General features: G+C 40.2%; 1 protein-coding gene across 1 annotated transcript in view; it reads right to left on the bottom strand.

Annotated features, from left to right (window-relative positions):
- Positions 1-24494, bottom strand: part of ush2a (usherin) — a 510724-nt gene that overhangs the window by 352309 nt on the left and 133921 nt on the right. The window contains exon 19 of the mRNA XM_031902040.1: positions 24091-24235. Within this exon, the coding sequence (XP_031757900.1) occupies positions 24091-24235 (145 nt within the window). The remainder of the gene's footprint in view (positions 1-24090; positions 24236-24494) is intronic.

Raw genomic sequence — 24494 nt, 5'->3', positions numbered from 1 at the left:
TATTGATTTTTTAATCATTTTCAAGTCGTCTCCGGCACAAATAAATGTACTACACTTACAGTTAATGCACTATGTACACACATTAAACACTGGGGCGACACATTTCATAATTTGGATTTATATAGGAAGGTGCATTATTAATACTTTTGCACTAATATTTAACATTTTTCCAAACCTTGTTACACCTCTACCCCAAAAATCAGGTGCCTTATATGACACTCCCACTCTAGCACCCACCTTTTTTTGTTCTACTGCACCAAGAATAGTGTTGAGCGAATGCTTTCGCCAGGCATGGATTTGCAGTGAATTTCCGCATTTTTCCATTGGTGCATTGTTTCGCGAAACATCCGGGGAAAATACGGCGGGGAAAATACGGCACGGAAAAATTTTTGAGCATGAAAACATTTCACCGCACAGCAAAATTGGGCACAGTCGCGTCAAAAATGGGCACGGTTGCATCAAAAATGGATGCTGTCTCGACAAAAAAAGTGCGGGTGGCAAAAAAAAGACACGGGCGACCAAAAAAGTTGCGGGCAACAAAAAAACAAACAAACAAATGCGCTTCGCAAATTTTTTGCCGTTTTGCAAATTTTATGGCGAAGCAAAATGGGACAGATTCGCTCATCACTATCCAAAAATACTCCCCTAAGTGTAATTAAAGCAAAACTGCTCAACCTTCAGTCCACCCTGTGGGCATATGCCAATAAGCATCTCCTCATTTGGTTACCATATTGTGTGCTCCACTACTGGTCAATGGAGGACAACTGTAACTAGTAATGCTGGGGAACCCTGGAGCTACCTCCATCCTGGACCTGGCATTAGCTCTATGGTTTCCACACCCAGTTGCATCTATAGATGGACCAGAATTGCGCCCAATGAATTACATGCATGCTAAGTGACACAACCCCTATTCTGAAAATGCTAGAGAGAGAGAGAGACTTGGACCCAATAAGTTCCAAGATTCAAACAAAGACTTGGAGACCAAAGTTGAACCCACATACCTGTATATACAGACCCCCCAGAATGACTGAGGAAGTATAAATTCATGTGACTAAAATGCATGAGTTATGGGTATGTGTCCTTACTCACATTCATCTGAGGTTCATGTAGGCTAAGCTGTTTTAGGAGAGAGGTGAGTAAAGTAAACAAGTAATGTAATATATTAAAGATTCTGTTTCTTGGAAATACTGGCATCACCTTTGTTTAACTTCGGCGCATACCAGCCATCACGTTCAAATACCTTTCCCTTTCATATGAGCTGCATTAGTACATTCCATGCTCGGATATTTGGTTTCACATTGGGAATGTTACAATATGGGAGATCTAAAGTAGGAATGACATGTCAATAAATTACTCCAAGTTGGGCGTTGTGATGCTCTATCATTGTGCTATGATCCTCGGCAATGGTGTTTTAAACCACACAAAGGGATTATTGTTTTCTTAGTAGCCTAAAGTTAGCATCGAAAATCCGGAGTTACTGGGAACCGCACTAGGTAACTCTTTAAATTTGGCCTCCGAAATTCTACAGGAACTATACATTGCCTCATTGTTTCCTATAGCGGAGATCTAAAAAAATCACTCTCCTCCTCTGGTAATGAAGAAAATGTTGTGAAAGGAAGGAGTAAAGCAAAATCAAAGGGGGAGAGGAGAATACAAAGGGTGAGGGAGAAATGTGAAGAGCAGGAGAATAATGGAGTAGGAAAAGGAGAGGAGAATACAAAGGGTGAGGGAGAAATGTGAAGAGCAGGAGAATAATGGAGTAGGAAAAGGAGAGGAGAATACAAAGGGTGAGGGAGAACTGTGAAGAGCAGGAGAATAATGGAGTAGGAAAAGAGATCTGAATCTGAAGGGCACAGTATGAGGTGAAGGTAAATGGAGAACAGAAGAGAAGGGGGAACAAAAGAGAAGAGGACGGGGTGAGGGAGTAGGGGGAACAGTAGAGAAAGAGTGTACTGAAAAACAGTAGAGAAGGGGGGAAAGAAAGTAACTACAAAAAAAATGATACAAGGAAAGCTTAGTAGAAAAGGTAAGGTGGAAAGACGATAAGAGCAGGAAATTCAGAAGAAGTCAATAACTAACAGTGAAGCAAAAAAGTAGAATAACAGAATAAACTTGCCCAACTGAGTAATCTAGTTGTTGCTGATTAAATAGACCAGTCCCTCCAATTCTGGCAGCCATTACATTCAATCACTTGCTCAATACACAACCAAGCCATTGCTTTACTTTCAGGTGAGTGGGGGAGGGGGAGTTAAAGATTAGATAATAAAACCTCCCCTTGTAACAGTACTACAAATAGAAAATGGCCCAAGAACATACATTTTGAACATGTCATATGGAAACAACTAGTTATATTGGTGGATGGTGACATTGTGGCACAAGGGTGCTGTTATAGAAATGTATTGTGTAAGTATTAGAGCTAAAGCTAGAAATACACTTAACCCCATCTCTCTGATCCTGCCAATAAACTGAGGGGTCGTAACGGTGACTTATAAGGGAGTCGATCAATGACCTGAGAAGTAGTGATGTGCGAATCTGTCGCAAAAATTTCGCGAAACGCATTTGCCGTGCGTCTTTTTTTGTCGTCCACATCTATTTTTTGTAGCCCGCGTCTATTTTTTTGTCGCCCGCGCTTTTATTGACACGACCGTGCCTTTTTTCCGCGGCAAAATTTCATGGAAGTTTCGCAAAACAATTGGCCAATGCCGAAATGCGGAAATTCGCTGAGAATCCATACCTGACGAAAAAATTCGCTCATCACTACTGAGAAGGTAGAAGCTAGAGTAGTCCAGTGAAAGGTCCATGGACAGGGAAGGGGGCTGGCAGGTAAAAGGGTCAAATAAACAGGATCCAGGAACTCATGCTAGATCCCAACTGCCAGGATTAATAACAGAGAACTGGCTGCAAGGAGAAACCAGCTTATAAAAGGTCCATTTTTGCCATCACCTGGCCATGGAGGTTGGCTGGATTCACAGATATAGAGGAGATTCATAAAGGTTATGTCCTTGTCCTGACAATCATTTTTTTTTTAATTACTGGCAAAATTAACGTAAAAATTAAGATACTTCAAAGTAAATTTACTCATAAAACCTTTCATTGGGCAACATTTTTTTTTAAAAAAAGGAAAAATATCTATTAAAGCTCTGTTGCTCAACCACACTGCTCTGAATCGCTGCTTGACTATAAATCCTGCCACCGAGAGCTATAGTTCAGCAACATCACTGTTGTATTGTTATGGCTGTATTGCTCTGTTCAACCTTTCCCAAGCTTTGGGAGGTCAAGGACACCATTAAAGTGCAGTTTTTCTGCCACGGAGCAACTAAACAGCAGTATATTTATGATATGTCAATATACTATCATGATTTAAACATTACACAACACTCTCCTTATGCAAGATAACAATGAGGACCCAATGCTGGAGTGTAGGGTGCTCATTAAAATTAAATTGATGGTCATCTGAATTGTAGACCTCTTTACAGAGGAGTTAGTTCCCCTTTAATATAGAAAGTTGTTCCTTCTTCTCATTCAGATTGCTCTATATTGTGAAGTCTCAATGACCAGGGTCCCCTGGAACTCAATGGCTGTGGAGTCCCTTGTTCCTCCTTCAAATCATTAAGGTTGAGGAGACTGCCTCATACCGATACAAATAAACAAAAGGAATTCTGGGAGGGAATTCCAAACAAACCCATTTACATGGGTTTATCCTATAGGCTAAAGCTCACCCACTGGGTTTTGAAGCAGAAACCAGGATAATAGCTGATCAGAATCTCCTTGTAACTCTTGTCCTTCTGGACTTTGCTGAATGCTCAGGTTTTATGAATGAAGAGCGATAAATATTGATAAAACGACCAGGAGAGAAATACATATGTATGACTGCAAGTCTACTTTCCAAAAGGTGTCACTGTAGCACCTTTAGACTAGTTGATCTTAAATAACTTCTATTTTCTGTATGTCTATATCTTATAGGCGCTCAGTGAGCACATTCCTGTCTCTCGTACAAACAGAAGGGGCACCGGCAGGGCTGAGCCATTACCATATAATATACAGACAATGCTGCACCAATGGCCGCACACTGGGATTTACCAAGTCGTGTATTACAGGCAATGCATCTGGGTGTTTGGATTCAGGTGAAATGACTGTATTAGCAAATATACATTTTACATTTGTCTCTTTTGTTGCTCCTGAAATTTTTATTGCTCTGTTTCCCTAGTATTTCATTAAGGTCCCCATACACAGACCGATTGTAGCTGCCGATATGGGCCCCTTGGACTGGTCCGACAGCTAATCGGCCCGTGTAGGGGCAGAACCAAGGGGCCTGGCCTACCGATATCTGGCCTGAAATTGGCCAGATATCGATCGGGCAGGTTAGAAAATCCAGTCGGATCGGGGACCCCATCGGCTCATTGATGCGGTCCCCAAACCGACTGCCCCATTGCCGCGTGTAGAATTCGATCCAAATTCGCCTACATGCCTCCCCGATATCGCCCACCCGTAGGTGGGGATATCGGGTCGCCAAGTGAGCGGATCTGCCCGTGTATGGCCAGCTTTAGGCTTTTCCAAATGCCTTTCATTCAGTACATTAATAGACATTCACCTGTACAGGGTTAATTGTCACGTCTATAATTTCACCCCCAATAAGAAATGAAACACATTGGGGCTCATTTATCAACGCATCGCAGCACACAAACCGGCGCATTCATGATTATGCGCCATTTTGTGCGCACATGCAATTGCATATGCGTTACATTACCCGGGTTGTAGTAGCGAGCAAATTTTTTCACCAGGCATGGATTTGCAGTGAATTTCCGCATTTCACCATTGGTGAATTGTTTTGCAAAACGTCCGTGAAAATTTGCCGCAGAAAAATTCATCGCGTGAAATTTTTTTTAGTTGCACGGCAATTTGGGTGCAGTCGTGTCAAGAAAGGGCATGCTCGCATCAAATTGGGTACAGTCGCGCCAGAAAAAAGGTGCATTTGCGTCAAAGTTGGGCACGTCAAAAAAAAACGTGGGCGACAAAAAAATAGACATGGGTCACAGAAAATAGACTTGGGCGACAAAAAGGACGTGCAACAAATGCGTTTTGCGAATTTTTCACTGTTTCGCGAATTTTCTTGCCGTTTCGCAAATTTTATGGCAAAGCGAAACGGTACAGATTCGCTCATCACTAGTGGGTTGATTTATTTTTATGGTGGTTCTTATTATGCGCATGTCACAAATACTGGGCAATAATGTCGCAAGCAACTACATGTTTTTTGGGGGGTGTGGCTAGGGCCATGTGACCTGTGCTCTGATAAACTGCAGTCACACTTTACTGCTGCGCTGCAAGTTGGAGTGATATCCCCCCCACCCCTCACCCCCAGCAGCCGATCAGCAGAACAATGGGAAGGGAGCAAGATAGCAGCTCCCAGTAGGTATCAGAATAGCACTCAATAGTAAGAAATCCAAGTCCGGCTTGGGACTCCTCCAGTTACATGGGAGTAGGAGAAACAATAGGTTAGCTGAAAGCAGTTCTAATGTGTAGCGCTGGCTCCTTCTGAAAGCTCAGACTCAGTCACACTTTACTGTTGCGCTGCAAGTTGGAGTGATATAACCCCCCCCTCACCCCCAGCAGCCGATCAGCAGAACAATGGAAAGGGGGCAAGATAGCAGCTCCCAGTAGGTATCAGAATAGCACTCAATAGTAAGAAATCCAAGTCTGGCTTGGGACTCCTCCAGTTACATGGGAGTAGGAGAAACAATAGGTTAGCCGAAAGCAGTTCTAATGTGTAGCGCTGGCTGAAAGCTCAGACTCAGTCACACTTTACTGTTGCGCTGCAAGTTGGAGTGATATCCCCCCTCCCCCCCCCAGCAGCCGATCAGCAGAACAATGGAAAGGGGGCAAGATAGCAGCTCCCAGTAGGTATCAGAATAGCACTCAATAGTAAGAAATCCAAGTCTGGCTTGGGACTCCTCCAGTTACATGGGAGTAGGAGAAACAATAGGTTAGCCGAAAGCAGTTCTAATGTGTAGCGCTGGCTCCTTCTGAACGCTCAGACTCAGTCACACTTTACTGTTGCGCTGCAAGTTGGAGTAATATCCCCCCCCCCCCCAACAGCCGATCAGCAGAACAATGGGAAGGGAACAAGATAGCAGCTCCCAGTAGGTATCAGAATAGCACTCAATAGTAAGAAATCCAAGTCCGGCTTGGGACTCCCCCAGTTACATGGGAGTAGGAGAAACAATAGGTTAGCCGAAAGCAGTTCTAATGGGTAGCGCTGGCTGAAAGCTCAGACTCAGGCACAAGGCACTGAGATGGCGCCTACACACCAATATTACAGCTATAACGGAATCGGTGAAAGCAAAGCAGCCTTACGCATACATACGGAGCAGCAACTTTCACTAAACACTGCATTTGATATTATTTGCGTCCACCAAACATTCAGCAGTCATTGGAGGGCACGGAAAGTAGCAGCACGCAAAGGGACACGATTTCCAGTCGGTGCCTAAATGACAATGTCAGGAATAAAAGTAGCGCTCTACTCATAGAGATTCCAAGGGAGGAGGCACAGGGGTCAGAGCTGACCCACGAGGCAGCCTCCAGCAAAACTGTGCTTTCCCTCCTTTAGAATAAATTTAACATTATTCCTCTTTTCCCCTTTGTACTAAATTTATGTCTGTTTTCTCCGTGGCTCAGTGATTCCTTTAATCTTTTATTTTAATCATAACAACTTCTTTTAAAAAATGACTGCATTTTATTTCTATCCGTTACACATTATGGTGAGATAATAATTATGAAAATAAAATAGAATACGAGTGCGGAATGTAATGTAACCCTCTGCGGGTATTGGAGCCACAGTAACTGAACATTCCTTATTTATAATGGGCTTAGGAGGCTTAGGAGTTAAAGGGGACCTGTCACCCTAAGAAATAATTACAAATCTGTTTGTTGAGCAAAATAAACTTTACTTACACAATATAAATTATAGAAATCTTGTTTCCTTCAGTCTTGAAATTTACAATGACAGCAAGCAGGGAGGCGCCATTTTGTGGACACTGTTATTAAGGCAAGTTTTGTTTCACCCCTAAATCTTATCTATGTGCCAGAATGGGGGACCTTATGCCCAAGCACTGGCTAAACAATTATAGACTGTGAGTAATTGACTGCCCCACCTCTATAAACTGGAAAAATGGGCAGCAAACTGGCAAATGAGGTTCAATGTTGATAAATGCAGGGCTATGCACTTAGGTAAAAATAACATAAATGCTAGATTTACACTTATGGGTAGTGTGCTGGACAGTGATGAGCGAATCTGTCCCGCAAATTTGCGAAACAAATTGTTGTGCGCGGTTTTTTTTTTCGTCGTCCGCATCTTTTTTTTCGCCTGCATCTATTTCTTGTCTCCCACGTATATTCTTTTTGTCGCCCGCGCTTTTTGCCACGACTGCACCCAATTTTTGACATGACCGCGTCCTTTTTACCACGACCACACCCTTTTTATGCAAGCACGCCCTTTTTGACACAAGCGTGCCCAATTTGACGCGCAACAAAAACACATTCCACGCGGCGAATTGTTCCGGAAGTTTCGCGAAACAATTTGCCAATGGGGAAATGCGGACATTCGCTGCGAATCCATGCCTGGCGAAAAAATTTGCTCATCACTAGTGTTGGAGACTTAACCGAGAAGGGTTTGGGGATTTTGTGGATAACAAACTGTATAGCACTAGGCAATGTCATTCAGTGGCTATTAAAGCATATATATTACTGTCTTGCCTAAAAAATGCCATTGACTTGAGGGATAACATCATAATTTTGCCCCTTTGTATGTATCTGGTAAGGCCTCTGAGGCACTTGCCCTGCGGCAGGCTTTATTTCAGCTCACAGCACTATGCAGAAAATAAAGGCATTTGTAACCCCAGGAACATTTTTCATGCTTGTGTTGCTCCCCAACTCTTTTTACGTTTGAATGTGGCTCACGGGTAAAAAAAAGGCTGGGGATCCCTGGGTTTTTAAGCCACTAGATTAGCCAACGGAGGCCCAGTTGGTCAGTTTGTAGCTGTCCAGTCTTCTACAGCCTTACATTGAATATGTAGTGTATTTTTGGGCCCCAGTCATTAAGAAATATGTTACTGGGCAGTAGGGATAGGGGCAATGGAAAAATGGAAAGACTGTCAATTGTGATGAGCGAAATGTGGCTACTGAGCAACTTTTTTCACTTTTTTTTTTTACCAGACTGTGACTTTTTCCTTACTCAGCAAATTTTTGTTGCGGTGAATTTTTGCGGAAGTTTTGAGAAAAAATTGTCCAATGGGGAAATGCTCAATACAAAAATCTATACCGGGTGAAAAATTTCGCTCATCACTAACTGTCAAGGTTGGGGTTGTTTTCTTCAGTTGAAAAGACACTTGCCAGGGGACACGATAACATAAATACATAAAAGGACATTATAGGCAGACAGTAATATTCAGAGGTTACCTTTTAGGTTAATTACACAATGAGCTGAAGGGAAGGTAACAATTAAGACTGCAGCCCTTTCGTTCCTGCCCTCTCCCACATGCTGTTGTCCCTAGGGACTATACAGTCAATAATGTGTAGTTTTGTTTGGGATATCTCCTCCTTCATAGCAATTTTCATTTTTTAGTTTTTTTATTAAAGGGGAACTTCACCCAAACACAACTTAAGCTTTTTGAAAAGTAAACATACTTTCAAGCAACTTTGCAGTATATGTATGATTTGAAATGTTCTCCTGCTGATCTGGCTAGGGATGTAGCGAACTGTTCGCCGGCGAACTTTGGGTTCGCCGCGTTTTTTTTTTGGCGCCGCGTTTTTCCGCCGCGTTTTATCGCCTATGCATATACATAGGAATAGCTTGCGTTTTTTTTTGGCGTTATTTTTTGGCGTTATTTTTTTGGCGTTATTTTTTGGCGTTTTTTTTTTTGCGATTTTTTTTTGGCGTTTTTTTTACAAAGTATTTTTCAGAGAAGTTTTTGCCCTTGATCCCCCTCCTGCATGCCCCTGTCCAGGTCGTGGCACCCTTTAAACAACTTTAAAATCAGTTTTCTGGGCAGAAATGGCTTTTCTAGGTTTTAAAGTTCGCCTTCCCATTGAAGTCTATGGGGTTCGCAAAGTTCGCGAACGGATCCGCGAACATTTTTGGCGATGTTCGCTACATCCCTAGATCTGGCTGACTACTTTGAGACTCAAAGTAGTCAACTGCCGTCAGCCTGCCTTCAGCCTGCCTCCTCCAAATTCCACAATTCTCTGCACAAATTATGTCAATAAGGAAAGGAACATCCCAGTGCAATGCATTGTGGGTTATGCAGTTCCTGCATGCTGTCTGTAAGCTGTGGAGAAGTTGTTACAATTTGTAACATCAATGTTTTAGTCCCTCCTCCCCTGCCAGGATTTCAAATGATGCAAAAATAGAATAACTGTTTTGTCGCTGGATTTCAGCATATAAAAATGATATTTATTCATAGTGATCAGCGAATTTATTCGCCAGGCATGGATTCGCAGAGAATTTCCGCATTTTGCCATTGGCGATGTTTTGTGAAAAATTAGCGGCAAAATTCCTTGCGCGGAAGTGTTTTTTTTTTGTTAAGCGTCAAATTGGGTGCGACAAAGAAAGGGCACGGTCGCGCAAAAAAAGGCGCGGTCATGTCAAAATTGGGTGTGGTCGCGTCAAAAAACCGCGGGCAATAAAAAAAATAGACGCGAGCGAAATAATAGACGCTGGTGACAAAAACATTGCACGACAGATGCGTTTCACGAATTTTTCGCAAATGTGACAAATGCATTTCACTAATTTTTCACTGTTTCGCGAATTTTCTTGCCGTTTCACGAATTTAATGGCGAAGCGAAACTGGACAGATTCGCTCATCACTATTTATTCATACTTTTTGAAGGAACAGATAAAGTGAACAGATAATGGGTATATTAGGTGGTTTCTGTGTAGGTATATTAGGGGTTTCTGTGTTGTGAGGGGCTCATTTACAAATTTTGGTTTAGAAGCCGGAGTTTTAGATGTCTTTTTCTACCTGTTTGTGTCCATAGGATAACTGTCTGTAATTCATTGTGATATAGTTAAATTGTATAGAAAATTGGCCCATAAAGAAAATGGAAGAACTCTCTCTACTGTCAGACTCCAAAAAAAAACCCCCATGGAAAAGCAAATATAATAAGAGTTTCCTATCTGTATAATTACTATATGTCAGCCTTTCATATATTGATAAATGGGAGCAGCTTCCAGAATTGCAGACAGACACACTTCTACTCGCCTCGTACAACAGAGGGCAGGGAAAGAAGGGACAGATGGCCCATACAGCTGATGTTTAAGTCACAAATCTAAAAATAAATAATGCGGAGGTCACTTTATATTCCACCAGTAAGCTATTTCCTCCTATGCGCAGAACGAGGCCGGCAAGCAAAAAAAATAAAATAAAAAAAAGAGGCAGTTAATTTTGTTTTTGTTGAAATAATATCATTTTAGTTTTAAAATGTAAGACAGATGCCAGCATTTCACTCCGAACAGATGGCAATTCTAACTAATAGTGCATCTCTGTATTAGCGCGGTCTGTTGTGTATACAAACAGTAATAAACACTAGGTAAGAATCAAAATAAATTTTAATTGTCGACATTAAATTCTGGCAGGCTCGCTAAGGAGAATATGGAATTTCTTTCCTCTGAAGCCTATTGAAATGGCTGAGATCGCGGCATCGGTGTGGGTTTTTTAATTCCCAAAATGGGTTTAGTCGAGAGGTGTTGCCCCCGCCGGTACGGCATTAAAATGGAAGCTCTAATGAGAAGGAGCTGGCCAATATATTGCTCCTTTTGCCTCTTCTTGTTGATGATGGCAGCATTATCCCGCTATAAGCCAATTTTACCTGTCTCGGATTTCATAATATTTCCGCTGGGAGCGTCTTCTCTGTTAGGAGAATTTGCTTGACCATAAACTATATCAACAGAGGCCCGGCATTTCCATTATGGTTATGAGTCACTGGACTCTTCATTACGGCTGCCTGGATGCTGCTCGATCAATTTGCTTAGCGGAGGCCGAGCAGCATTTTACTTGCTTGTATGAATATATTCATTTGTGTAGCAACCATTAGGGTACAGAATGATTTAGGAGACTGGAGAATCCATCCGGCACATGGGGCAGATTCATCAACAGTCAGATTCTCGTGATTTGAAAGTTTTTTTTAAACCCATTTCCACTAAAATCAGCCATTAATAAAAAGATCTGAATTGAAAAAGCACAAACGAAAAAAGACGACGAAAAAACGCAACTTTTTAGTATTGTCGCACCAATAAAAGCATCAAAAACTACCGAAAACCTCTAAAACCACAAAGCAAAGAAAGATCTTCCAGTTGTAAAGAAGACACCTGCCATTGGCTTTTACATGATCTCAACAGCTTTTAGATGGTGTATTTTTTTTCTATTGGATGTGTTGCAGTTTTGTTGCATAATAAATGGTGAAAAAATGTTTTTTTCTGTTAAAAAATTATGTTTTAGTGCAAAAAAATGTGCATCATGAAATAAAGATAGAGACCTGAGGACACGTTTACTTAAGGGCGACTGGTCCTTTTCTGGCAAAAATTCGCCAATATTCTATAGCCGCAGCTAAAATTAGGGTTGCGCAAAGTATAGTTACATAGGGTTGAAAAAAGACCAGTGTCCCTCAAGTTCAACCCATCCAAGTAAACCCAGCACACCTAACCCACATCTACCAATCTATACACTCACATACATAAACTATAAATACAACCACTAGTACTAACTGTAGATATTAGGCAAGTATGGCAAAGCTTTCCGAGGCAAAGCTTCACATCTTAGTAATTGTGCTGCCTGGTTGTTGGAGGGGGGGGCCCTTGGAAAAGGTAGATTTACCACCATAGCCATCCATCCTCCATTGCTATGGGTAGGGGTTCCCTCTTCTCCTACCCAGCACCTGACCAGGGAACTAGCACTTATATTGTAGTGTCACCCACTGTGACCTACAGCACTTATATTTGCCTATTTGTGTCTGTAAGTTCCCCTCCCATATAGATTGTAAGCTCTACGGGGCAGGGGCCTCCATCCTCTTGTGTCTTTGGCTCTTACCCTCCCATATAGATTGTAAGCTCTACGGGGCAGGGGCCTCCATCCTCTTGTGTCTTTGGCTCTTACCCTCCCATATAGATTGTAAGCTCTACGGGGCAGGGGCCTCCATCCTCTTGTGTCTTTGACTCTTAACTTATTGCAACTGTATCTTATTTATTTGTCTTTATTGTTATACTTTGTATTTATCTATTATTATCTTAATAACCCCCTGTTTGTATTAATGTATTCTACCGTACAGCGCTGCGTGCATAAGTAGCACTTTATAAATAAACATATACATACAAACATACCCTTGGACTGTTCATAAAAGTATAATCATCATTAAGACTGATGTGCAATTTACCTAAGTAGTGATGAGTGAATCTGTTTTTTTGCCACCCACGTCTTTTTTTTGATGCGACCGCGCCTATTTTGATGCGACGCAACTTTTTTTGACGTGTGACAAATTCTTTCAGCAGTGAATTTTCTCTGAAGTTTCACAAAACAATTCGCCAGTGGCAAAATATGGAAAGTAAAGTCCAGGTAAGAAGCCTTATTTCATTTGTATGGGGTATAGGGCTAGAATGCCACTTCCTATTTACCTAGCCATTTTAAAGGGGTGGTTCATCATTAGGTTAACTTCAAGCAAGACATTTACAAATATTCATATTTTTTTTCCGCAATTTGTGGTTTTTTTAAAACGTGAATTTTTTGCACAAAAAATGTAAACGTTAATTTTTCACCATTTATTATTATACACAACCACGAAAAAAAGCAAATGTAAAAATACATCATCTAAAAGCTGTTGAGGTCACGTAGAAGCCAATGGGAGCTGGCCTAGGCAAATTGTAATACTCTTTATTTAATTTGTGGTTTTAGAGGTTTTGTTTTTTTATTTGTAACAGCATGAAAATTCTTACAAACTCAAAAAATTCAAGATTTGCGTAGCAGACCGCACTGCTGTGGGTTGGGGGGGGGGTTACCGTGGGGTCTGCTTCCTCTAAAGCAGTGCTGTCCAACTGGCGGCCCGCGACCCCCCTCTGTGTGGCCCCCCACCTGTCTGGCTGCTTTGATGACTTACTCTTGTGTAAGCTTTAAATGGTATCAATACTGTGATTAACTGCCCCGCCCCCTGCATGGTTCTCACCTCAGATTCAGGCTGTAATCCCCCTGTATTGTTTAAATATGTAATCCCCTGTGTTGTTCACACCTTTTAATCTCTGCATTGTTCACCCCCGGCAGTGTTCACACCTCAGGCTCAGGCTGTAATCACTCACATTGTTCCCCTGTTCACACCTCAGGAGCAGTAGAAACCCACAAATAATCCCTGCATACTACAAAAAGAACATATACTGAGGTGGTACTGCAATTAAAAAGTTTTTTAATATATAGTTATTGTGCAGACTGTAGGAGCAGTGCCAGCATTGTGTCACTGTAGGCTGCCTGTGTGTGCTGGTGTTCGGTTTCCACCGTTAGTCACAGATGGAGGTAATGCCAACGCTAATGTGGAATGTATATTTATTTTATAAATCCATTGTTTTAATTAGATCATTTAATGTTGTACATATCTTGACACGGCTATAAAAATATTGCGCTGAACAAGGTGTAAATACGCTGCCCAGATTATTTATTGTTATGAAATCAAACAATTACAGGTAATTACCAGAAACAATTTGCTCTTAAAGTTGCATGGAAGGGGATTAAAAAAAATGGCAGAAAAAAACAGCATCAGCTTTGGAAAGCTGGATCTTTAGGAAGTCTTCTAAGCACAAAATGAAGGTATATGGCCTTATGGGAGGCTGTAGAAAATGACAATTAATCAACTTTAAGCAAAAATACTTATTTAATATCCCTGGTGAGTAACATTTTATCCACTTGTGCTCCATCTACACCTTTTAGGTCAAGTTTCAGTTTATTTCAATATCTACTTAGCCTTTGTTACTTCTGCCAAGAGATTTCCTCACCTCTTACCAAGGCCCAGTAGGTGTGACACTATTAACCATAGGTTTTTAAACTATTCTTTAGGTTTCTTGCACTCCAGAGGTCCCACAGGAAAAGTGAGTTAATGTATAACCTCATGGAGTCATTACAGGTATAGGATCCATTATCCAGAGTGCTCGGGACCAAGGATATTCCAGATAAGGGGTCTTTCCGTAATTTGGATCTCCATACCTTAGGTCTACTAAAAAATCAATACAACATTAATTCAACCCAGTAGAACTGTTGTGCATCCAATAAGGATTATTTCTTCTGTGTATACAGTAGAGGAGCCAGTGGGACAAGTCCCACCCAATAGCTGCACTGTTGCCTCAGCTCCAACTACACAGTGGTTGGCACAGGATATGGTGCTTAAAGGGTTACACACGATAAATGTAAACAAGGCACCTGGGCCAGATGGAATACACCCTCGGGCACTGAGAGAGCTAGGGGCAGAATTGCAGTGGCCCTTGTTTCTGATATTCTCAGACTCTCTTTCATCAGGTATGGTACCTAGGGATTGGAAGAAGGCGAATGTCATTCCCATATTTAAAAAGGGAGTAAGATCTCAGCCTGGCAATTATAGGCCTGTAAGTTTGACATCCGTGGTGGGCAAGTTATTTGAAGGCTTGTTAAGGGATCACATTCAAAATTATGTAGTGGAGAATGGCATTATGAGCAGTAATCAGCATGGCTTTATGAAGGACAGGTCATGTCAGACCAATTTAATTGCTTTTTATGATGAGGTAAGTAAGAAGCTGGACAGTGGGGATGCAGTAGATATAATCTATTTGGATTTTGCCAAAGCATTTGATACCGTTCCCCACAAACGACTGCTTTCTAAGCTAAGGTCTATTGGTCTTAGTGAAGCCGTTTGCACATGGATAGAAAACTGGCTACAGGATCGGGTACAGAGGGTGGTTGTTAATGGCACATTCTCTACTTGGAATAAGGTCCTCAGTGGGGTCCCTCAGGGTTCTGTACTGGGTCCACTTTTGTTTAATTTGTTCATAAATGACTTAGGGGAGGGTATTATGAGTAATGTATCAGTGTTTGCAGATGACACAAAACTCTGCAGACCAGTCAATTCTATCCAGGATGTGACATCCCTGCAGCAGGATCTTGACCAACTGGCAATCTGGGCAGCTAAGTGGCAGATGAGATTTAATGTGGATAAATGTAAGGTCATGCACCTGGGATGTAAAAACATGCAAGCCCCGTATACCCTTAATGGGACTGCACTAGGCAAATCCATAATGGAGAAGGACCTTGGAGTCCTTGTAGATAATAAACTTGGCTGTAGCAAGCAATGCCAGGCAGCAGCTGCAAGGGCAAACAAGGTTTTGAGCTGTATTAAAAGGGGTATAGATTCACGGGAGGAGGGGGTTATTCTTCCCCTTTACAGAGCGCTGGTAAGGCCCCATCTAGAATATTCTGTTCAGTTTTGGTCTCCAGTGCTCAAACGGGACATTATTGAGTTAGAGAGGGTCCAGAGAAGGGCAACTAAGCTGGTAAAGGGTATGGAAAGTCTCAGTTATGAAGAAAGACTGGCCAAGTTGGGTCTGTTTACACTGGAGAAGAGGCGCTTAAGAGGTGACATGATAACTATTTATAAATATATAAAGGGATCATATAATAACCTTTCTAATGTTTTATTTACCAGTAGGTCCTTCCAACGGACACGAGGGCACCCACTCCGTTTAGAAGAAGGGAGGTTCCATTTAAACATTCGGAAAGGATTTTTTACAGTGAGAGCTGTGAAGTTGTGGGATTCCCTCCCTGAATCAGTCGTGCTGGCTGATACATTATATAACTTTAAGAAGGGGCTGGATGGATTCTTAGCAAGTGAGGGAATACAGGGTTATGGGAGATAGCTCTTAGTACTAGTTGATCCAGGGACTGGTCCGATTGCCATCTTGGAGTCAGGAAGGAATTTTTTCCCCTCTGTGGCAAATTAGAGAGGCTTCAGATGGGGTTTTTTGCCTTCCTCTGGATCAACTAGTAGTTAGGCAGGTTATATATAGGCATTATGGTTGAACTTGATGGACGAATGTCTTTTTTCAACCCAACTTACTATGTTACTATGTTACTATGATTATTTATATCTCAGTTGGGATCAAGTACAGGTACTGTTTTATTATTACAGAGAAAAGGGAATCATTTAACCATTAAATAAACCCAATAGGGCTATTCTGCCCCCAATAAGGGGTAATTATATCTTAGTTGGGATCAAGTTCAGGTACTGTTTTATTATTACAGAGGAAAGGGAATCATTTAACCATTAAATAAACCCAATAGGGCTGTTCTGCCCCAATAAGGAGTAATTATATCTTAGTTGGGATCAAGTACAGGTACTGTTTTATTATTACAGAGGAAAGGGAATCATTTAACCATTAAATAAACCCAATAGGGCTGTTCTGCCCCCAATAAGGGGTAATTATATCTTAGTTGGGATCAAGTACAGGTACTGTTTTATTATTACAGAGAAAAGGGAATCATTTAACCATTAAATAAACCCAATAGGACTATTCTGCCCCCAATAAGGGGTAATTTTATCTTAGTTGGGATCAAGTACAGGTACTGTTTTATTATTACAGAGAAAAGGGAATCATTTAACCATTAAATAAACCCAACAGGGCTGTTCTGCCCCCAATAAGGGGTAATTATATCTTAGTTGGGATCAAGTACAAGGTACTCTTTTATCATTACAAAAAAAAAGGAAATCAATTTTAAAATTTTGAATTATTTGATTAAAATTGAGTCTATGAGAGACAGGCTTTCTGTAATTCGGATCTTTCTGGATAACGGGAAAATGGATCCCATACCTTTACTGAAAATACTACATACCGTACATACCCCCACATGCATGGTGGCTGCCAGCTGCTTGTTTTGGCTATAGCAATCTCTATATCCCCAAAAGAACTATATCATTTACAACTAGTAATATAAAGGTGATATAGGACATAGAGGTCATAAAAGGTTTAGGCAGACTTGGCCTCCCCACTAGTGATGAGCAAATCTGTCCTGTTTCCCTTCATCGAGAAATTTGCGAAAATGCTAAAAAATGGCGAAAAATTCCCAAAATGTGGCTACTGAACAACTTTTTTTGATGCAAGCAACTTTTTAATACAACTTTGGTGGTTTTGATGCGACTGTAACTTATTTTGAGTGACCATAAACTTATTTGACGCAACTTTTTTGATGGAACCGTGACTTATTTAATGCGGCCTTGACTTTTTCTTCACTCTGCAAATTCTTTTCATGGCAATTTTTTGCTGAAGTTTCACAGATGGTGAAATTTTGCAGGGAATCCATGCCTGGCAAAAAAATTCGCTCATCACTACTTCTCACATAAAGAAACCAACTGGCATATGTAAGTATACAGTAATACGCTCTACTGTGGAAAGGCATCTTTTGGTAACCACCGTAGGATACATTTCATCCTCCATTCCTGGTGGAAAATACTTTCCTAAGGTTGTATGTATGTATGTACAGTATGTTTGTATGTATGCTCCCATCTATAATGTACTCTCAACATACTGGGAAATATGAATAAGTACTTCTAGTATAAGTAACTCTAGAGCAGGGGTGGCCAATACGTCGATCGCGGTCCACCAGTTGATCCCCCGTGGATTTATGGTGGGCCGCGATCAAGCCGGGGATGCAGAAGTGCTGCGTGAATGCGTACGTATGCTGCGCCGCGTACGTGCGCATTCACGCCACACTTCTGCATTCTGCGTTGGTCCGGTCGATTGCGACCGGACCAAGCCTGGCCACCCCTGCTCTAGAGCAACTGGACTTGCTGAGTGATCACTGAAGACGTTTCACTACTCATCCGAGCAGCTTCTTCAGTTCAATTGACTGGTTGCGGAAATCAGTTGAACTGAAGAAGCTGTTCGGATGAGTGAAACGTCTTCAATGATCACTCAGCAAGTCCAATTGCTCTAGATTTTTTTCTACTATATGTACTGTGACCTGGATAAATGAAAACTTTCATATATACATGAATAAGTACCCAAAACTTGATGATTTTAATGTCACGTTAAGAAAAAACAAATGGTGTAGTCAAATCTATTGTAACATAGACAACTCCTAATTGTATTGGAGGAGAAGAAGCAAATTATCATAAACTTGGATTTTAATACAGTTCTACACCAATATCCTCTCTATTCTAAATTTGCTTAGCCTAATCAGTTAGTAAATCCATTCATATCTTCTCTTTCTACATCCTCAGTTTTTTTTTATTCAGTCCAACCACATCCACCTTCACACCCACTTTTTTTTCTGCCCTCCTATCTCCCAATGCTTGTACAATTGTATAAACTGAAAAAAATTGTGTCTCTACAAGCCTTAAAGATGCAGTCCTATTGCCCCGAGCCTCTGTCTCTTGTTCAAAAGGCAAAACAATTGTAATTAATGATATCCGTCCTTTGGTTTCATCAACTTTTCTATCAAAAAAATAGGAAGCAGGAAGAAACTTACAAAAAAAATATACACCAATATCCTCTCTATTCCATTCATATCTTCTCTTTCTACATCCTCAGTTTTTTTTATTCAGTCCAACCACATCCACTTTCCCACCCACTTTTTTTTCTGCCCTCCTATCTCCCAATGCTTGTACAATTGTATAAACTGGAAAAAATGTGTGTCTCTACAAGCCTTGAAGATGCAGTCCTATTGCCCCGAGCCTCTGTCTCTTGTTCAAAAGGCAAAACAATTGTAATTAATGATATCCATCCTTTGGTTTCATCAACTTTTCTATGAAAAAAAATAGGAAGCAGGAAGAAACTTACCAAAAAAATATACACCAATATCCTCTCTATTCCATTCATATCTTCTCTTTCTACATCCTCAGTTTTTTTTATTCAGTCCAACCACATCCACCTTCACACCCACTTTTTTTTCTGCCCTCCTATCTCCCAATGCTTGTACAATTGTATAAACTGAAAAAAATTGTGTCTCTACAAGCCTTAAAGATGCAGTCCTATTGCCCCGAGCCTCTGTCTCTTGTTCAAAAGGCAAATTAATTGTAATTAATGATATCAGTCCTTTGGTTTCATCAACTTTTCTATGAAAAAAAATAGGAAGCAGGAAGAAACGTACAAAAAAATATACACCAATATCCTCTCTATTCCATTCATATCTTCTCTTTCTACATCCTCAGTTTTTTTTATTCAGTCCAACCACATCCACTTTCACTCCCACTTTGTTTTCTGCCCTCCTATCTCCCAATGCTTGTACAATTGTATAAACTGAAAAAAATGTGTGTCTCTACAAGCCTTGAAGATGCAGTCCTATTGCCCCGAACCTCTGTCTCTTGTTCAAAAGGCAAATTAATTGTAATTAATGATATCAGTCCTTTGGTTTCATCAACTTTTCTATGAAAAAAAATAGGAAGCAGGAAGAAACTTACAAAAAAAATATACACCAATATCCTCTCTATTCCATTCATATCTTCTCTTTCTACATCCTCAGTTTTTTTTATTCAGTCCAACCACATCCACTTTCCCACCCACTTTTTTTTCTGCCCTCCTATCTCCCAATGCTTGTACAATTGTATAAACTGGAAAAAATGTGCATCTCTACAAGCCTTGAAGATGCAGTCCTATTGCCCCGAGCCTCTGTCTCTTGTTCAAAAGGCAAAACAATTGTAATTAATGATATCCGTCCTTTGGTTTCATCAGATTTTCTATGAAAAAAAAATAGGCAGCAGGAAGAAACTTACAAAAAAAATATACACCAATATCCTCTCTATTCCATTCATATCTTCTCTTTCTACATCCTCAGTTTTTTTTATTCAGTCCAACCACATCCACTTTCATTCCCACTTTGTTTTCTGCCCTCCTATCTCCCAATGCTTTTATAATAGTAAAAACTGAAAAAATGTGCATCTCTACAAGCCTTGAAGATGCAGTCCTATTGCCCCGAACCTCTGTCTCTTGTTCAAAAGGCAAAACAATTGTAATTAATGATATCCGTCCTTTGGTTTCATCAACTTTTCTATGAAAAAAAATAGGAAGCAGGAAGAAACTTACAAAAAAAAAAAAATATATTGCTTGTGCCATATGGGACGACCAACGACTCACCAACCGATTTAAGATGCAGCATATTGAGATGGCCATATGTTACAGTGCTGTTGAATGGCTGAGTGATTCATGCCCGTCACATTCAAGTATATCAATTAAAGCTCCTTGAAGTCTGCATGATTTGTGTCTCTGTTATTAAACCCTGCTAATTCATCCCACTTACACATCCGTTATAAATCTCTAGGAGTGCTGCATGATTCATGGCAGTCTGTGAGCATGCTACAGCAAATTCTTCTCCTTGTAATTAACAGTAAATTGTTTTACTGCCATGCAATGAATTTTTCAGTTATATTGCAAATGAACTCCTAAATGCACGGTTATTTCCTAAGAACTGACTTATATCATTAGGCAATTAAAAAGTATCGCTTTGAACCAAAAGACTTTAATCAAGGGAAATATAATGCGGCCGCGGATTAGGCAACCGGTTAATCGGCAGCACGCAAGCAGTTAAATATTAAGGACTTTTCGGTTCACCGTAAAATTACATATTTTTATAGCCGAAAAAAGCGATAAATAAATTCGGAGAGTCCTCTTCAATTTCCACCGGGGAGCTTACTGTAAAATACAGTCTAAAACGGCAATATTGTCTGAGACAGATTTTGGAGATTTACAAATTTCTATTTTATCTCTGAAGTTGGCGATACTAAAAAATTTCTCAGATGATTTTACACGTTGTTAATCATAGGCGCTGTTCTCTAGCAGAGGCTTTACTCTTGAAATATCTAATTGGATAATTAGCCAAGCTGAATCATCAGAGGGATAACAATTTTGCTCAAGTGTTTCTGTCAAAGGCTGAATCAAATTCATTTGAGCGTGCTGCTGGAACATTCTTGGGAAACTTGAATTTTTTTTTCTTCGTAATACTGGTAGAAAAAAATATATAAAAGCAGAATATTAACAATTTATTGAGACCACAAGTTATACTGACTCAGGGCTCCCCAACCTTTCTTACTCGTGAGCCACAATCAAATGTAAAAAGCCTTGGGGAGCAACACAAGCACCATAAAAGTTCATGGAGGAGCCAAATAAGGGCTGTGATTGGCTATTAGGGGACTCTATGCACCCTATCAGCTTACAGGGGCTTTATCTGGTAGGAAATCTTGTTTTTATTCAACCAAAACTTGCCCCCAAGTCAGGAATTCAAAAATAACTCCCTGGTTTGGGGGCACTGAGAGCAACATCCAAGGGGTTGGGGAGCAACATGTTGCCCCTGAGCCACTGGTTGGGGATCACTGCTTTACAGGATAGGTTGCATAGAACTGGCCAATAGGAAGATAGAGGACAAATTTAGACAAAAAATTAAATGTGATGGCTTCAGTAGTTATTAGGGATTAGCAATTTGTATTAGAAGGGATGGATTTGCAATGAAATTCGGCGTTTTGCCATTGGCAAATTATTTTGTAAAACTTCAGCAAAATTTTGCAGCAAAAATGTGTAGCTGCATCAAAAAAGGTGCATTCACATAAAAAAAAGGCACGGTCGTGTAAAAACAAGGCGCACATCAATGAAGTCACACGGTAGCCACATTTCACATATTTTTCAGCTTTTCCAAGCTTCTCTGCAGCTTTGTCAATTTTGGGGGGAAGTGAAATGGGACGGATTCGCTCATCATTAGTAGTTATTGTATAATTTTGAAATTGACTATATACAGGTATGGGATCCCTTATCCGGAAACCCGATATCCAGAAAGCTCCGAATTACGGAAAGCCTGTCTCCCATAGACTCCATTTTAATCAAATAATTCAGATTTTAAAAATTGATTTCCTTTTTCTCTGTAAAAATAAAACAGTACCTGTATTTGATCCCAACTAAGATATAATTACCCCTTATTGGGGGCAGAACAGCCCTATTGGGTTTATTTAATGGTTAAATGATTCCCTTTTCTCTGTAATAATAAAACAGTACCTGTACTTGATCCCAACTAAGATATAATTACCCCTTATTGGGGCAGAACAGCCCTATTGGGTTTATTTAATGGTTAAATGATTCCCTTTTCTCTGTAATAATAAAACAGTACCTGTACTTGATCCCAACTAAGATATAATTACCCCTTATTGGGGCAGAACAGCCCTATTGGGTTTATTTCATGGTTAAATGATTCCCTTTTCTCTGTAATAATAAAACAGTACCTGTACTTGATCCCAACTAAGATATAATTACCCCTTATTGGGGCCAGAACAGCCCTATTGGGTTTATTTAATGGTTAAATGATCCCCTTTTCTCTGTAATAATAAAACAGTACCTGTACTTGATCCCAACTAAGATATAATTACCCCTTATTGGGGCCAGAACAGCCCTATTGGGTTTATTTAATGGTTAAATGATCCCCTTTTCTCTGTAATAATAAAACAGTACCTGTACTTGATCCCAACTAAGATATAATTACCCCTTATTGGGGCAGAACAGTCCTATTGGGTTTATTTAATGGTTAAATGATTCCCTTTTCTCTGTAATAATAAAACAGTACCTGTACTTGATCCCAACTAAGATATAATTACCCCTTATTGGGGCAGAACAGCCCTATTAGGTTTATTTCATGGTTAAATGATTCCCTTTTCTCTGTAATAATAAAACAGTACCAGTACTTGATCCCAACTAAGATATAATTACCCCTTATTGGGGGCAGAACAGTCCTATTGGGTTTAATTAATGTTTATTGATTTTTTTAGTAGACATAGGGGCTGATTTACTAACCCACGAATCCGACCCGAATTGGAAAAGTTCCGACTTGAAAACGAACATTTTGCGACTTTTTCGTATGTTTTGCGATTTTTTCGGCGTCTTTACGAATTTTTCGTTACCAATACGATTTTTGCGTAAAAGCCTTTACGAAAGTTGCGTAAAATCTTGCGATTTTTCCGTAGCGTTAAAACTTACGCGAAAAGTTGCGCCTTTTTCGTAGCGTTAAAACTTAAAAGGTGCGAAGTTTCGCGTAAGTTTTAACGCTACGAAAAAAGCGCAACTTTTTGCGCAAGTTTTAACGCTACGAAAAATCGCAAGATTTTACGCAACTTTCGTAATGGCTACGAAAAACTTGCGTTTTTACGCAAAAATCGTATTGGTAACGAAAAATTCGTAAAGACGCCGAAAAAATCGCAAAACATACGAAAAAATCGCAAAATACCGATCTTTACGAAAAAAACGCAATCGGACTCATTTCGACCCGTTCGTGGGTTAGTAAATCAGCCCCTTAAGGTATGGGGATCCAAATTACGGATAGACCCCTTATCCGGAATACCCTCGGCCCCAAGCATTCTGGATAACAGGTCCTATACCTGTAAAGGAACTAAGCTGTATCTGTATATCCATGTCTATGTGGTTCTGTCCTGCTTCCTGCTAAGTCTTCTTAGAAGGCCATCTCCCAATGATCCCTTATGCTTGCTAAGGATCTACTCTTATCAGTCCCACCTCCCTACATGTAACAGTCTGTTGTAGTTGGTCTAAGCTACTTTTAATATAAATCCTTTAGCAATGTTCAAATGATGTTAGAAATAAATACAGAATTCAAAATAAACAACAATTCTCGAAGACCAAAGTGTAACATGACTGTCTCCGGGTAACGTAATGGAACACAGCAGTTCACACACATACGCAGGCAGCAAAATAGATCAAAATGACATTCTTTGCTTAATCTGACAAAAATGCACAATTTGCTTAGCATCAAACAGAAACACAAATCTACATCACATTTTAAGTTATAATGCAAACTAGACAGCCCATCAGCATCATTACCCCACAAGACCCAGAGGCAAATCTGCCATCAACCAATACAGCTGCTTAAGGATTCTGCCAAGGAGCCAGATGCCAGGGCTGTTGTAGGAATATCTTCCATAAAATAGCATCTGTGTTCTTAATTGCCATAAACAAGATAAGGACGACACGGGGAACAATGGAGCCATTTGTAAGATTCGGCTTGTTGTCATAGTTTTAATGTCATTTAACCCCCACTCCCTATTGGTCTATTCACTCACCTGCTGCTAAAGTCTTCCCCACACCGGGCACACTGGTCACACAGCCGACTTTGTTGCACAGAGTAATTGTGAAGGAATACGAACGGTAAGGTTTTAATCCTGTTGCTACATGAAATAATTCATGATCTTCGGCCACATATAACACCTGATGGGGGACAATTGATTATTAAAGAAAGAAAACAACATTACTTTTCTAAATATTCAGCTCTGTTTGGGTTGGTCTATTTTGAATTTTTTTGAATTTGAGTATTTTTTTTTAATTAGGAAAAAAATTCAACTCAAAACGCATTTCAATTTATTTTTTGGGGGGGTATGATTTCTTCTTGATCACTACTAGTGATGAGTGAATCTGCCATTTTGCTTCGCCAAAAAGTTTGCAAAACTTTGAAAAAATTTGCAAAATG

This window comes from Xenopus tropicalis, chromosome 5, assembly GCF_000004195.4.
Source record: "Xenopus tropicalis strain Nigerian chromosome 5, UCB_Xtro_10.0, whole genome shotgun sequence".
Lineage (NCBI taxonomy): Eukaryota > Metazoa > Chordata > Amphibia > Anura > Pipidae > Xenopus > Xenopus tropicalis.
The sequence above is the reverse complement of the archived record's forward strand: the minus strand, read 5'-3'. Positions and strand labels throughout refer to the sequence as shown.